The sequence below is a fragment of the Suncus etruscus genome, chromosome 10 (assembly GCF_024139225.1).
Source record: "Suncus etruscus isolate mSunEtr1 chromosome 10, mSunEtr1.pri.cur, whole genome shotgun sequence".
NCBI lineage: Eukaryota > Metazoa > Chordata > Mammalia > Eulipotyphla > Soricidae > Suncus > Suncus etruscus.
This window is the reverse complement of record NC_064857.1, coordinates 96,460,436-96,473,522: the sequence shown is the minus strand read 5'-3', so window position 1 is coordinate 96,473,522 and position 13,087 is coordinate 96,460,436. Positions and strand designations below refer to the sequence as shown.

General features: G+C 44.0%; 1 protein-coding gene across 2 annotated transcripts in view; it reads left to right on the top strand.

The window, feature by feature from the left end:
- IGF2BP3 (insulin like growth factor 2 mRNA binding protein 3) overlaps positions 1 to 10,970 on the top strand; it is a 130,974-nt gene extending 120,004 nt beyond the window's left edge. For both annotated transcript variants that reach the window (XM_049781453.1, XM_049781452.1), the window contains 5 exons: positions 1,671 to 1,787; positions 7,148 to 7,222; positions 9,120 to 9,251; positions 10,286 to 10,399; positions 10,872 to 10,970. In XM_049781453.1, the coding sequence (XP_049637410.1) occupies positions 1,671 to 1,787; positions 7,148 to 7,222; positions 9,120 to 9,251; positions 10,286 to 10,399; positions 10,872 to 10,970 (537 nt within the window). The remainder of the gene's footprint in view (positions 1 to 1,670; positions 1,788 to 7,147; positions 7,223 to 9,119; positions 9,252 to 10,285; positions 10,400 to 10,871) is intronic.
- Positions 10,971 to 13,087: the final 2,117 nt, after the last annotated feature.

Genomic DNA, 13,087 nt, shown 5'->3' with positions numbered 1-13,087 from the left:
GCGGGCCGGAGAGATAGTATGGAGATAGGGCATTTGCCTTGCATGCAGAAGGTCAGTGGTTCGAATCCCGGCATCCCATATAGTCCCCAGAGCCTGCCAGGAGCGATTTCTGAGCATAGAGCCAGAGTAACCCCTGACCGCTGCTGGTTATGACCCAAAAACCAAAAAAAAAAAAAGAATATGGCAATGTATCTTAGGGCTTTTTCTTTTGGGGGGGGCAAACCCAGCAGCGCAACTCAGAAAATTGTTCCTGGTGGAGCAAGCAGTAGGGCGTTTGCCTTGTATGCACTAACCTAGGATAGACTATGGTTCGATTCCCCGGTGTCTCATATGGTCCCCCAAGCCAGGAGTGACTTCTAAGCTATTTCTTTTTTTTTTTTTTTTTTGGTTTTTGGGTCACACCTGGCAGTGCTCAGGGGTTATTCCTGGCTCCAGGCTCAGAAATTGCTCCTGGCAGGCACAGGGGACCATATGGGGCGCCGGGATTCGAACCGATGACCTCCTGCATGAAAGGCAAACGCCTTACCTCCATGCTATCTCTCCGGCCCCGACTTCTAAGCTATTTCTAAGTCACCGGTGTGGCCCCACAAACAAACAAAAACAAAAAACGAAGAGAGAAAAGAAATCCCTCCTGGCAGGATCAGGGAACCATATGGGATGCCAAGAATCTCGTGTACGGCAAAGTCTTACCGCTATGCTATCTCTGTGGCCCCATCTTAAGAGTAGTTCACTGTGTTTGTTCAAGGAGCAAGTAGATAAGGTGCAAAGTTGGTGTCTTGAAGGCTGTTTTGGTTGATATGTAACTTAGAATTTCTCTTTGTCAAGAATCTACCTAGGATAGAATAAGGGATATATTAATAGTTAACAGAATTTTATTCCTCTCTCTTTTTGGGGGATTTTTGGGTCACACCCAGCAGCGCTCAGGGGTTACTCCTGTCTCTATGCTCAGAAATCGCTCCTGGCAGGCCCCGGGGGACCATATGGGATGCTGGGATTTGAACCACCGACCTTCTCCTTGCAAGGCAAACGCCTTACCTTCATACTATCTCTCCACCCCCACCCCATCTCCCTTCTTAATGTCTTTTAAATCTACACTTTTTGGGGGAAGGGGGTTTGGACCACACCCAGTGATGCTCAGGAGTTACTCCTGGCCCAGAAATCGCTCCTGGCTTGGGGGACCATTTGGGATGCTGGGAATCAAACTGATTCATCATGAGTCAGCCGAGTGCAAGGCAAAAGATATTGCTCCGGTCCTATATCTACATTTTGATTATATTCTAAGGTTTAAGAAAATTGTGTAAGGTGTGGGAAACAGTTTTTAGGTGTTTTTGTCTTTGTTTACTTGGGGGACAACACACAGCTGATACGGGAGGGGCATAATCCTGACTCTGTTTGGGGGACCAGGTGGTGTTGAGGATCAGGCCCAATCCCCTACAAGCCAAGCATGTGCATGGCCCTTTGAGCACTCTCTCTGGCCCACGAAAAGTGATCTCCTTAAATGCACATGATTCCAGTCTGTCAGGTAATAATCCACATCACCTTACTGTGGTGGTTTTTTGCTAAACGATTCTAGTATCCCTCCTCTATGAGAATGACCCATCCCAATGTCAACGCTAATCAAAACAGGATTTATATGAAATAAGTAGGTCTGTCTGTTTCTTTTCCACCAGCAATCCGAAACGGAAACGGTTCATCTGTTTATTCCAGCCCTGTCCGTTGGCGCCATCATAGGCAAGCAGGGCCAGCATATCAAGCAACTCTCCCGCTTCGCTGGAGCTTCCATTAAGGTATGGTTCTTCAGAGCCTTTCCTTCAAGCTACAAGAAGTGAGCTTCCCTGCCACTTGATAATTCCAACTGGATTTGGAGAAGAATGTGAGCCTCGATACTTGCTTACATGAGATCAGTTCCAGTTTTTTCCTCCAGAAAAGGTTACACAGGTTTAGTGGTCCATATTGGTGGGACGCATCCACACCACCAGATCCTTGAACTTGGTGCTCCTGGTTGATAGTACCCACAAGCTGGGGTCCCCGCTGACACCACTCACTGCTCTTACAAATCTGGCTCTAGCCCATAGGAAAAGAGGACAGAAATCTACCAGAATTCTAGAGCTGGAGCGATAGCATAGCGGGTAGGGCGTTTGCCTTGCATGTGACCTTCGCACGTTAGATCCCTGACATCCCATATGGTCCCCATCCCTGAGCCTGCAAGAAATGATTCCTGAGTGCAGTCAGAAGTAAACTCTGAGCACTGCCAGGTGCAGCCCCACAAAAAGGCAGAATTCTTTTTAGAGAAGATTTTGGTTGACTGCAATAGCATGTTTCTTTTACTTTCTGTTATTCACAACTGCCTCCATAGTCAGGCAACAGAAAAGGCTGCAGGGACTGTCCCTAGGTGGGCCACCAGCCATCATCATTCTGTAGGGAAAGGTCACATCCAGGAGCAACTGGTTTTAAAGATACATTTTGATGAACTGAGAAACAATCCTGGCCCTCTGGAATCACTCCTGGCAATGCTCAGGGGACCATTTAGGATGCCAGGGATTGGCAATGTGCAAGACAAACGACCTACCCGCTGTACTATCTGCTCCAGCCCTGAGAAACAATGTAATATGGTCTGTGGGTGTGGAGTGGGGGCTGGTTAAGAAATGTTAGTTGACAAAGATGGGAACTAGTGTACTCAGTAATATATTCTATTGGAGGTTTGCTTATATAAGCTTTGTGAATGAATGCTTCCCCTTTAAAGACTGGTATAGGGTCAGGGGTATACAACTTAGTAGTTGAGTACTTGTCAAATACATGTGAGATCTGGGATTCAATTTCTCTCATGACCAAGATTTTAAAGATTTTAAAGATTTTAAAGATTTTAAAGAATATAATACAAAGACTAGGGAAATAAATAGCTCCAAGGGTTAGAGTGCATATTTTACATGCTGGAGCCTGGGCTTCAGACCTCTGGTTTCATTCATTAAAACTCTCTTGCTGGGGGCCAGATCAATAGCACAGCTATAGGGCATTTGCCTTGTACACAGCTGACCCAGGACAGACCTGGTATGGTCCTGAGCCAGGAGTGATTTCTGAGTTCATACCCCTGGGCATCAAAACAAAAACAAAAAACCTCTCTTGCTGGGGCTGGAGTGATAGCACAGTGGTAGCTTGTTTGCCTTGCACTTGTCCAACCCCAGATGGATCCTGGTTTGATTCCCAGCATCCCATGTGGTCCCCCGAGCCTGCCAGGTGCGATTTCTGAATGCAAAGCCAGGAGTATCCCCTGAGCGCTGCTGGGTGTGGCTCAAAAGAACAAAACAAAAACAAAAACACACACACTTCTCTTTCTGGAGGCTAGAGCAATATTACAGTGGTAGGGCGTTTGCCTTGCACACAACTGAACAGGATTTGATCTCTGGCATCCCATATGGTTCTCTGAGCCTGCCAGGAGTGATTTCTGAGGAGGAATAACCTGAGTGCCATCGGGTATGGTTCCTGACACACCCCCCCCCCCCAAAATAAACCTATCTTCCTTCATTTAAAAACATTATGTTTGACGCTTATCATTTCTGTTTTTCATAGAGGTTTATAATTGAGGTAGAAAAACGTTTTTGTTCTTCCAAATTCTGAAACATGAGTGATAATGAAAGATTTGGCAGTGTGTATAGTAGTTGGGCTGAGTCAAATAAATGTAAACCTCCTTGTATGTAAACTTAATAGGTATATTTAATGATCATCAGACGGTCATTATTTCTGTTCACTTACTGAGAAAATTCATGGAACTGGAACAATAGTATAGTAGATAAGGCACTTGCCTTGTAGCAGCCTATGGGGTTAAATCCCTGGTACCACATGTGGCTCCTGAGCCCACCAGGAGTGATCCCTGAGTGCAGACCAGAAATAAATCCTTAGCACTACTGGGTATGGGGGAAACAAAACAAAATAAAACAAAAAACCCACACAAATCCTGATACACACATTTAGCTTGTTTCTAGTTTATCCTGCAGATATAGTCTATGAGAAAGTTCTTTTTAGCACTGTCTTTCTCAAATGGCTGGTGGCCATCCTCCTCTAAGGTCCTTTTTTTGTATGTTTGTTTTGTTTTGTTTTCGGGTCACACTCAACAGCACTCAGGGTTCCTCCTGGCTCTACGCTTAGAAATCGCCCCTGGGAGGCTCGGGGGACCATATGGGATGCTGGGATTCAAACCACACTATTCCTGAAGGTCCTTTTTAATGTTTTTGGAGGGACCAGGACTATACTAGGCTGTGCTCTGATGCTAGAATTTGAACTGGAGTCGGCTATATGCAAGCCAACCACATTAGACACCCTGTACAATCTTTCCTCTGGCCTTCCAGAGGTAAATGTTAATTTTTTTCCATTATTCTAAGAACTTGGACCAGAAGGAAGCTTGTTTTATGAACTCAAAAGTAATTATCAGGGGCTGGAGCAATAATGCAGCGGTAGGGTCCATGGCTGACCCAGGAGCGATTTCTTTTTTTTTTTTTTTGGTTTTTGGGCCACACGCTCAGGGGTTACTCCTGGCTATGTGCTCAGAAGTTGCTCCTGGCTTGGGGGACCATATGGGACACCGGGGGATCGAACTGCGGTCCGTCCAAGGCTAGCGCAGGCAAGGCAGGCACCTTACCTTTAGCGCCACCGCCCGGCCCCCCAGGAGCGATTTCTTAGCGCATAGCCAGGAGTAAGCCCTGAGCATCACCGGGTGTGCCCCCCACCAAACAAAACAAAATAAAAAGTAGTCACCACCCAACATCAAATAGGAATGGTACTGGTGATAAGAATGTTAACTTTAGGGTCCGGAGAGATAGCATTGAGGTAAGGCATTTGCCTTTCATGCAGGATGGTGGTTCAAATCCCACCCGGCATCCCATATGGTCCCCTGTGCCTGCCAGGGGTGATTTCTGAGTATAGAGCCAGAAGTAACCCCTGAGTGCTGCTGGACGTGATCAAAGACCAAAAAAAAAAAAAGGTTAACTTGAAAGGAGGAAGAAAGGACCTGGAGTGATACCATAGTGGTCAGGTGTTTGCCTTGCACCCAGGATGGACCCGGCTTCAATCCCTGGCATCCCATATGGTCCCCTGAGCCTGCCAGGAGCGATTTCTGAGCACAGAGCTAGGAGTAACTCCTGTGCACCGCCAGGTGTGGCCCAAAAATAAAGGAGGAAGAAAATATAACTATTGAACATAAGAGCATTCTCACTTATTTTATTTATTTATTTAGTTAGTTAGTTAGTTAGTTATTTTGGTTTTTGGTTTTGGGGTCATACTCGGTGGTGCTCAGGGCCCGGAGAGATAGCACAGAGGCGTTTGCCTTGCAAGCAGCCGATCCAGGATCAAAGGTGGTTGGTTTGAATCCTGGTCACCCATATGGTCCCCCGTGCCTGCCAGGAGCTATTTCTGAGCAGACAGCCAGGAGTAACCCCTGAGCACCGCTGGGTGTGACCCAAAAACTAAAAAAAAAAAAGAGTTACTCCTGACTTTGCACTCAGAAGTTGCTCCTGGCAGGCTCGGGGGACTATATGGGATGCCGGGATTTAGAACCAGGGTCTGTACTGTGTTGGCTGTGTGCAAGATTAACACTTACAGCTGTGCTATCTGCAGCCCCTATTTATTAATTTAGGAAGCTAAATGACAGTGATTGTAGCATGATGAGATTCCAGGTTTGTGTTGTGCCTGTTGTTGCTGCTTTGGCTTAGATTTGGGGCCATAGCCAGTGGTGCTGTGCTGTGTACTCGGGATCATGTGTTTGCTGGAGCCTCCTGGCCCTTCCTTGGAGCTCTTCCCAGCCTAGATTGTTTGGTTCTTTTTGTTTTGTTTTAATAAGAACCCATTTATTTGTGTTGTTTTGCCACACCTGGTGGTAATCAGGGTGGTGCTCAGGGTGTGCAAGGCACATACCCTACCCACTGTACTATCCTTCGGCCCTGAGATTTCTTTTTTTTTTTTTTTTTTTGGTTTTTGGTTTTTGGTCCACACCCGGCGATGCTCAGGAGTTATTCCTGGCTGTCTGCTCAGAAATAGCTCCTGGCAGGCACCGGGGACCATATGGGACACCGGGATTCGAACCAACCACCTTTGGTCCTGGATCGGCTGCTTGCAAGGCAAACGCCGCTGTGCTATCTCTCCGGGCCCTCTTTTTTTTTTTTTTTTAAATAACTTGTGCCAGTCATGTTTCAAATCCTTACTACAATTCTGATAGAATGTTGGGTTTTTTTCCTACTATAGTTCTGTCCAGCATTCCCCCCACCTGGAATTTTTTGTGATTTAATGTATTATACAAAAATATAAAGGGCTGTTTACTTTTCTTCTGCTAAATGAATGTTACTTCAAGTCATGTTAGTCCTGGGCTGGAGAAATATAGTACAGTGGGTAGGCACTTGCAGTAAGTGAACCCTGAGCACAGAGCCAGGAATAAAACAAAACGCGTTGCTCCAATGTGTATATTTAGCATTAGTTTATTAATATGCCTACAACTGTGAACTCAGCACAGAGTGGCTCTTAAATCCCGTTAGAGGCAGTTACAGAAGGTTGAAGTCTCAAAACTCAGAGTCAAAACTTCCTGGAGTTTGTTACACAAGAGGAAGGGGCTCTGCTATAGGTGGGCAAAGGAGCACCTTTTTGTCATCATAAGAATGCAGGGCTCGGGCCCGGAGAGATAGCACAGCGGCGTTTGCCTTGCAAGCAGCCGATTCAGGACCAAAGGAGGTTGGTTCGAATCCCGGTGTCCCATATGGTCCCTTGTGCCTGCCAGGAGCTGTTTCTGAGCAGACAGCCAGGAATAACCCTGAGCACTGCCGGGTGTGGCCCAAAAAAAAAAAAAAAAAAAAAAAAAAAGAATGCAGAGCTCCCTCCTGCGGTTGGTGCTGTCTCATGGGCCCTGTAACTCAGTGTCTTCAGCCTGCAGTTTCCTTCTCCATCCGGCAGAGTTGCTCCTCCTTTGGAATACCATGATGGCACCTAAACTCAATGTTGCTCACATTGTATATGGAAGGAGTCATACTGAGTGGATTTCCATTGATTATTTCCTTTGCACAACTTCCAAAAAGGCCTTTGTTTTGCATTTCAGTGGGTTGCAGGTTTGTACCAGGTTTCCATCAGTCAGCAGCATGGAGGTAGTTAACCTGTGATGTGTTTGTTCTAGATCGCTCCAGCTGAGGCTCCTGATGCTAAAGTGAGGATGGTGATCATTACTGGGCCTCCAGAGGCTCAGTTTAAGGTATGTACTTTCAGGTGTGCACTTGTGAACAGAGGCAGGGAATGTTAGTGCCTCCTTCTCCAGATTTCCATTACCTGCTTTACACAAATGGAATTCTCTGCTGTCCACATGCAGTGTTTATTCCTCCTCTCCCAGCATTTTTTTTTTGGGGGGGAGGGGTCACACCTGGCAGTGTTCAGGGGTTACTCCTGGCTCTATGCTCAGAAATTGCTCCTGGCAGGCTCAGGGGACCATATGGGATGCCGGGGTTCAAACTACCAACCTTCTTCATGCAAGGCAAACGCCTTATCCTCCATGCTATCTCTCCGGCCCCGCTCTTTTTCTGTTTTAAGTTATTTATTTTATTTATGATTTTGGCCCACAACTTGTGCTCAGAGCCTTCCTGAAGACCTTTCCAGAAGTGCTTGAAGGCTGGGTGTCACTCCCAGGAATAGTAAATTGAGCCTCATGTGATGGCTTGTGGGCTTTCTGGCTCAAGACTCTCCTTTGTCGCAAGGACCAGACTAGTTGACTAAATATCAGATGTATAGATTTTATGGCCTTATTAACTAATCAGTAAAATCCACATAGCTGAAAGGAAGCAGATTTCTATAGAAATCGTATCTCCCACTAGGGTTATCACTGCCTCCCTGACTCCCCAGAGCTGAAGCGTCTGGATGTCCCTGTCCTTCAGGCTCCTCTCCGCTTCCTCTCAGTCAAAGTGTCTTGATAGGCCAGTTTTTTTTATTGTTAAATTATCTTTATTTAAACACCGTGATTACAAATATGATTGTAGTTGTATGACTACAGTCATGTAAAGAACACCCCCTTCACCAGTGCAAGATTCCCACCACCAATTTCACAAATCTCCTGGTTTGCTGAATGGAATTTCAGGGATTGAATCCAGTTTGACCATGAGCAAGGCAAGAGTGCTAACCACTGTACTATCATTCTGACCCTGCTCTGTAAGTTCTTGGTATGTGTGATCTTCAACAATATACTAAATACAGGCCATTCTAGTTAATTTGGACCATCTCTTTAAGTCAGTGCTTCTCAATTATTTTCTGTCATGCCCCCTAGGAAAAAAACATTTTTCGCACCTCCCCTCCCCTGCACGACTGTAAATAGTATCTTTTTTTTTTTTTTTTTTTTTTTTGGTTTTTGGGTCACACCCGGCAGTGCTCAGGGGTTATTCCTGGCTCCAGGCTCAGAAATTGCTCCTGGCAGGCACAGGGAACCATATGGGACACAGGGATTCGAACTGATGACCTCCTGCATGAAAGGCAAACGCCTTACCTCCATGCTATCTCTCCGGCCCCGTAAATAGTATCTTTATTAAAAAAAAAAACTTTAACCTGCAAAACAAAAATACATAAAATAATTTGAGCTGATTTTGTAATCAGAGGTGATGTCTGGATTAATGGCTACAATGAGCACGCTTTGCAATGCATAGCTTTTCGAAGCGGGGTTTGAAGCAGGACACAGCAACTCTCAGCTCCAGAGACATAAACACAGGGATCAGCTTGTTATGACAGTGTTTTCGAGGTCAAACACGACCCCCCTGGCGGGCGCATCCCAATATTTGAGAAGCACTGGGTTACTCCGGGCTCTTTACAGATCCTCGAGCCCCCCCCCCCCCCCCCCCCCCCGGTCAGCCCCACCTTTTGAGAACCACTGCTTTAAGTTAACCTTTGTATTTTCTTTTTGGTTTCTGAGCCACACCCTGCAATGCTCAGGGGTTACTCCTGGCTCTGCACTTGGGATTCACTCCTGGTGATCCTTGGGGGACCATATGGGGTGCTGGGAATTAAACATGGGTAGCCACGTACAAGGCAAACATCCTACCTGCCATACAATTGCTCTGGACCCACCTTTTGTGATTTCTACATAAAAGATATTCATGTAATCTCATCTCTAGGCTCAGGGAAGAATTTATGGAAAAATTAAAGAAGAAAACTTCGTTAGTCCTAAAGAAGAGGTGAAACTTGAAGCTCACATCCGAGTGCCATCCTTTGCTGCTGGCAGAGTTATTGGAAAAGGAGGCAAAACGGCAAGTACTTAAGAAAAACCTGTGCAGTGGTATGACAAGAATGCACTGAAAGATATTTAGGAGTTCCAAGTCCCCATCTGGGCTAGTTGAGAAAAGCAAAGCCGACTAGTTCTTCCCACTCAGGACTGTCCCGTATAACAAGACATTCGCATCTTCGGTTTTGCCTCTAGCTTTATTTCTGTTGCACAAGCACTTAATAACCTGCAGTGTCTGGCCTCCTCACAGGCAAGGCAAGCTGCCCTATCACTGAGCTATATACACAGTTCCAAACAGTCTTTTTGTCTATTTGTACTAGGAAGGAGAAATTCCTAGTTTCTCCTTAACAAATGTTAGTTATTTTAATACTTATAAGTTTTGTAGTGAGAAACATTCACTTTGGAACTAAGGCTTTCAGGGATTGACTGGTTTTGCAGACACTTGGGCAAGTTCATTTCTTTTTCTTTTGGGGCCACAACTAGCAGCACTCAGGGGTTACTCAAGACTTAGTTTTTAATAATTTTGCAATAGCATTACTAATAACAGAGATTATTGGACTGAATGAAATGAATAAAGCCATAGTTCAGTGTCTGACACATATCATTCAAAAATGGTAGTTTCTGAGCCAGTCAGATAGCAGGAGGTAAGGTGTTAGCCTTGCATGCAGAAGGACAGTGCTTCGAGTCTCAGCATCCCATATGGTCCCCTGAGCCTGCCAGGAGCAATTTCTGAATGTAAAGCCAAATGTAACCCCTGAGTGCTGCTGGGTGTGACCCAAAAACAAAACAAAACAAAACAAAAAAAGTAGTTTTGGGGGCCAGAGCAGTGGTGCAGCGGTAAAGCATTTGCCTTGCACGCGGCTGACCTAGGATGAACAGTTCAGTCCCCTGAGTCCCATATGGTTCCCCAAGCCAGGAGCAATTTCTGAGTGCATAGCCAGGAGTAACCCCTGAGCATCACAAGGTGTGGCCCAAAAACCAAAAAAAAAGGGTAGTTTCAGAAACAAAACAAAACCAAAAAATCCCAACCCTGAACATGATGTGTGTTTGTCTTTTCAGGTGAATGAGCTCCAGAATTTGTCAAGTGCGGAAGTTGTTGTCCCTCGTGACCAGACACCTGATGAAAATGATCAAGTGGTTGTCAAAATAACTGGTCACTTTTATGCTTGCCAGGCAAGTCTACTCAAATGTGATTAGTAAATAGGTTTTTGGTCTTCTCAAATTAAGCAATTATTTTGTGCAATATTTGTAGGTGCCTCTGCCCCATATAGGTTGTTTGGTGCTTTAACACTATGTGCAACACTCCCCCCTCCCCAACCCCCATGCACTCTAGGGTTCTGGAAATGGAACCCAGGACCTGGTGTGCAAAGTGGAGAGCTGGAGCCCCTGAGCTGACTCTTCACTTATATGGTGATTTCAGAGATTTAAAAAATATATATATATATTCTACCAGCAAACTAAATGCGTGTATTTATGATCTTTGCATCTATTTCTGTGCAAAACTGTTAAGAAGATAGTGCTTTACTTTCTTATCTGTTCTTCAGTGCTGGGGGCCAAGTGGGGGCTGTGTGAGATAGGCCTTGGGCCTCTCCCATGGGAGCCACAGACCTTGCCCTTATAAAGCCCTTTTTTTTTCCTTTTGCAGGTAGCCCAGAGAAAAATTCAGGAAATACTGACTCAGGTAAAGCAACATCAACAGCAGAAAGCTCTGCAAAGTGGACCACCTCAGTCAAGAAGGAAGTAAAGGCTCAGGAAACACCCCACCACAGAGGCAGATGCCAAACCAAAGACAGATTGCTTAACCAACAGATGGGTGCTGAACTTCTATCCAGATTCACATGCACACGTTTTACCTAGCCAGTTGTTTCTGAGAACCAGGCAACTTTCAAACTCCTGTCTCTGTGAGAATGTATACTTTATGCTCTCTGAAATGTCTGACACCCAGCTTTAAAAAAAATAGGGGAGGGGGGAGGGAAAGAGAAGCTCTGCACTTCCCTTTTGCTGTATTCTCAGTATAACAAGTATTCTCATTCTTCTACTCATCCCTAATGCCATAAACTGGCTTAATGGTGCATTAACTAAATTCATCAAATAAAAAAAAAACAAGATTGCTCCTATGTCCAATTAGTATAATTGGATCAGAACAGAGATATTGTAGAACTTGTGTTAAATATTACGGAAAAACTATTTTAATCTAACACTAACATGAATAACCTAAGGGAAGTGCTGAATGGTGTCGGCAGGGGTATTAAACGTGCATTTTTTACTCAACTACCTCAGGTATTCAGTAATGCAATGAAAGCGAAATTGTTTTCTTTTTTGAAATTTTTATATACTTTATAAAGATAAAAGTCCAACTGGTTTTTTTTTTTTCCTCCTTATTTTGAAAGAAATAAAATTGAACCAGCTAACAGGCAAATAACAAGAATTTTACTTCTGGCTGGTGACAGTAAAGCTGTAAAATTAATTTCAGGGTTGGTTTTTTTTTTTTTTTTTTTTTGAGGCTTTGACATAGCAATTAGTTCGAAAACCCAGTAATTGTTCAGTGATATATGGAGCAGTGCCTATATTTGGAGAGCCGAGATACCATTTTATTGTCTGTCTGTTTGTTTATGGCAGGGAAAGTGTTTGATGGTACTAACAGAGCAAAGTGGTTCCAGGTGGTTTGGAATGGCTAGTTATTAAATGGCTTCAGGAGACTCATCCGGTGGTTGATTACAAACATACTTTCTGCTTTTGACTATCACTACCTAAAGGAAATATATTGGCGAAGGGATGCAGTCCCTGGGGTTTCAACTGATTTTGCAGAAAGGAAGTGTTGGCTTGTCTCACTGGACACTCAATTTGTCAATACACTGCAGACCAGTAGGTCTGTGCTCGGAATAGACTCCAAAGTAACTGCTTTGTGAAGAGCAATGGGGCGGTCAGATGGTGTGACTGTGTTTAAGGCTTACAGTAAACTACCCAAAGGTATTTAAATCATATTTCAAGGAAAATGAAAGTCACCCTAAAAATATTACATAAATAGAACAGTATTTCTCGGTGACAAGTTGTCTGAAGATAAGTCAAATGGTAGAAATAGAAGGCAACAATTATGCAACTTAATCTGAATGACTGGTAAAGAACATTTGACCTCATCTGCCCATTCCTTACTTTAGTGGCAAAGACTGGTTTGTACAATTATGTGGGTGTAGGTGGTTGCCAAGGCCACACTGCTCTCTGAATTGTGTTGCTTTTGGTTACCATTACTGTAAGTTAAGGGCGTATATAAATAACCCTTTAAAAATCATTTGCCTCATTTGTATTTCAAGATGAATTTATATGCAGACTAGATGTTAGACATAAAAGCAATTTGAAACATTTTCCTAAAAAATTATTTTGTAGTTTTAGCTCCAAGTGCCCTTGTGGTCATTGAATTCATTTACATTAATTACTTCCATACCGTGAAGTGCTAAAAAAAACCCTGGTCTAGCTTTCTGGTTGAATTTCAGCTTAGATGCCCTAAAGGCCAGAGCTCATCCTCAATATTTGATTTTTTTCCCCAATATTTGGTGGTTTGTTTTAATATATACAGATAGGTGCTGCGTTTATCTATGCTGGTTTAAATTCTGTCATTTCACTTCTAGCCTTTTAGTGTAGCAAATCTTTACTTTCAATTAAGCATTGGTAATTTGGGGTATCTGGTAATAAGTAGCTAAGTAATAATTGTTATTGAGTTTTGTATTCAACATCTGTGGATCATTTCTCATCTGTAATGTGCCCAAATGCAGCTTTATTTTCAGATACCTTGATGCAGAATAAAGATTTTCATCATTAGGTGCAATTTGGTATATGCCTGTCATTTTTAAGCACCAGTAGCTT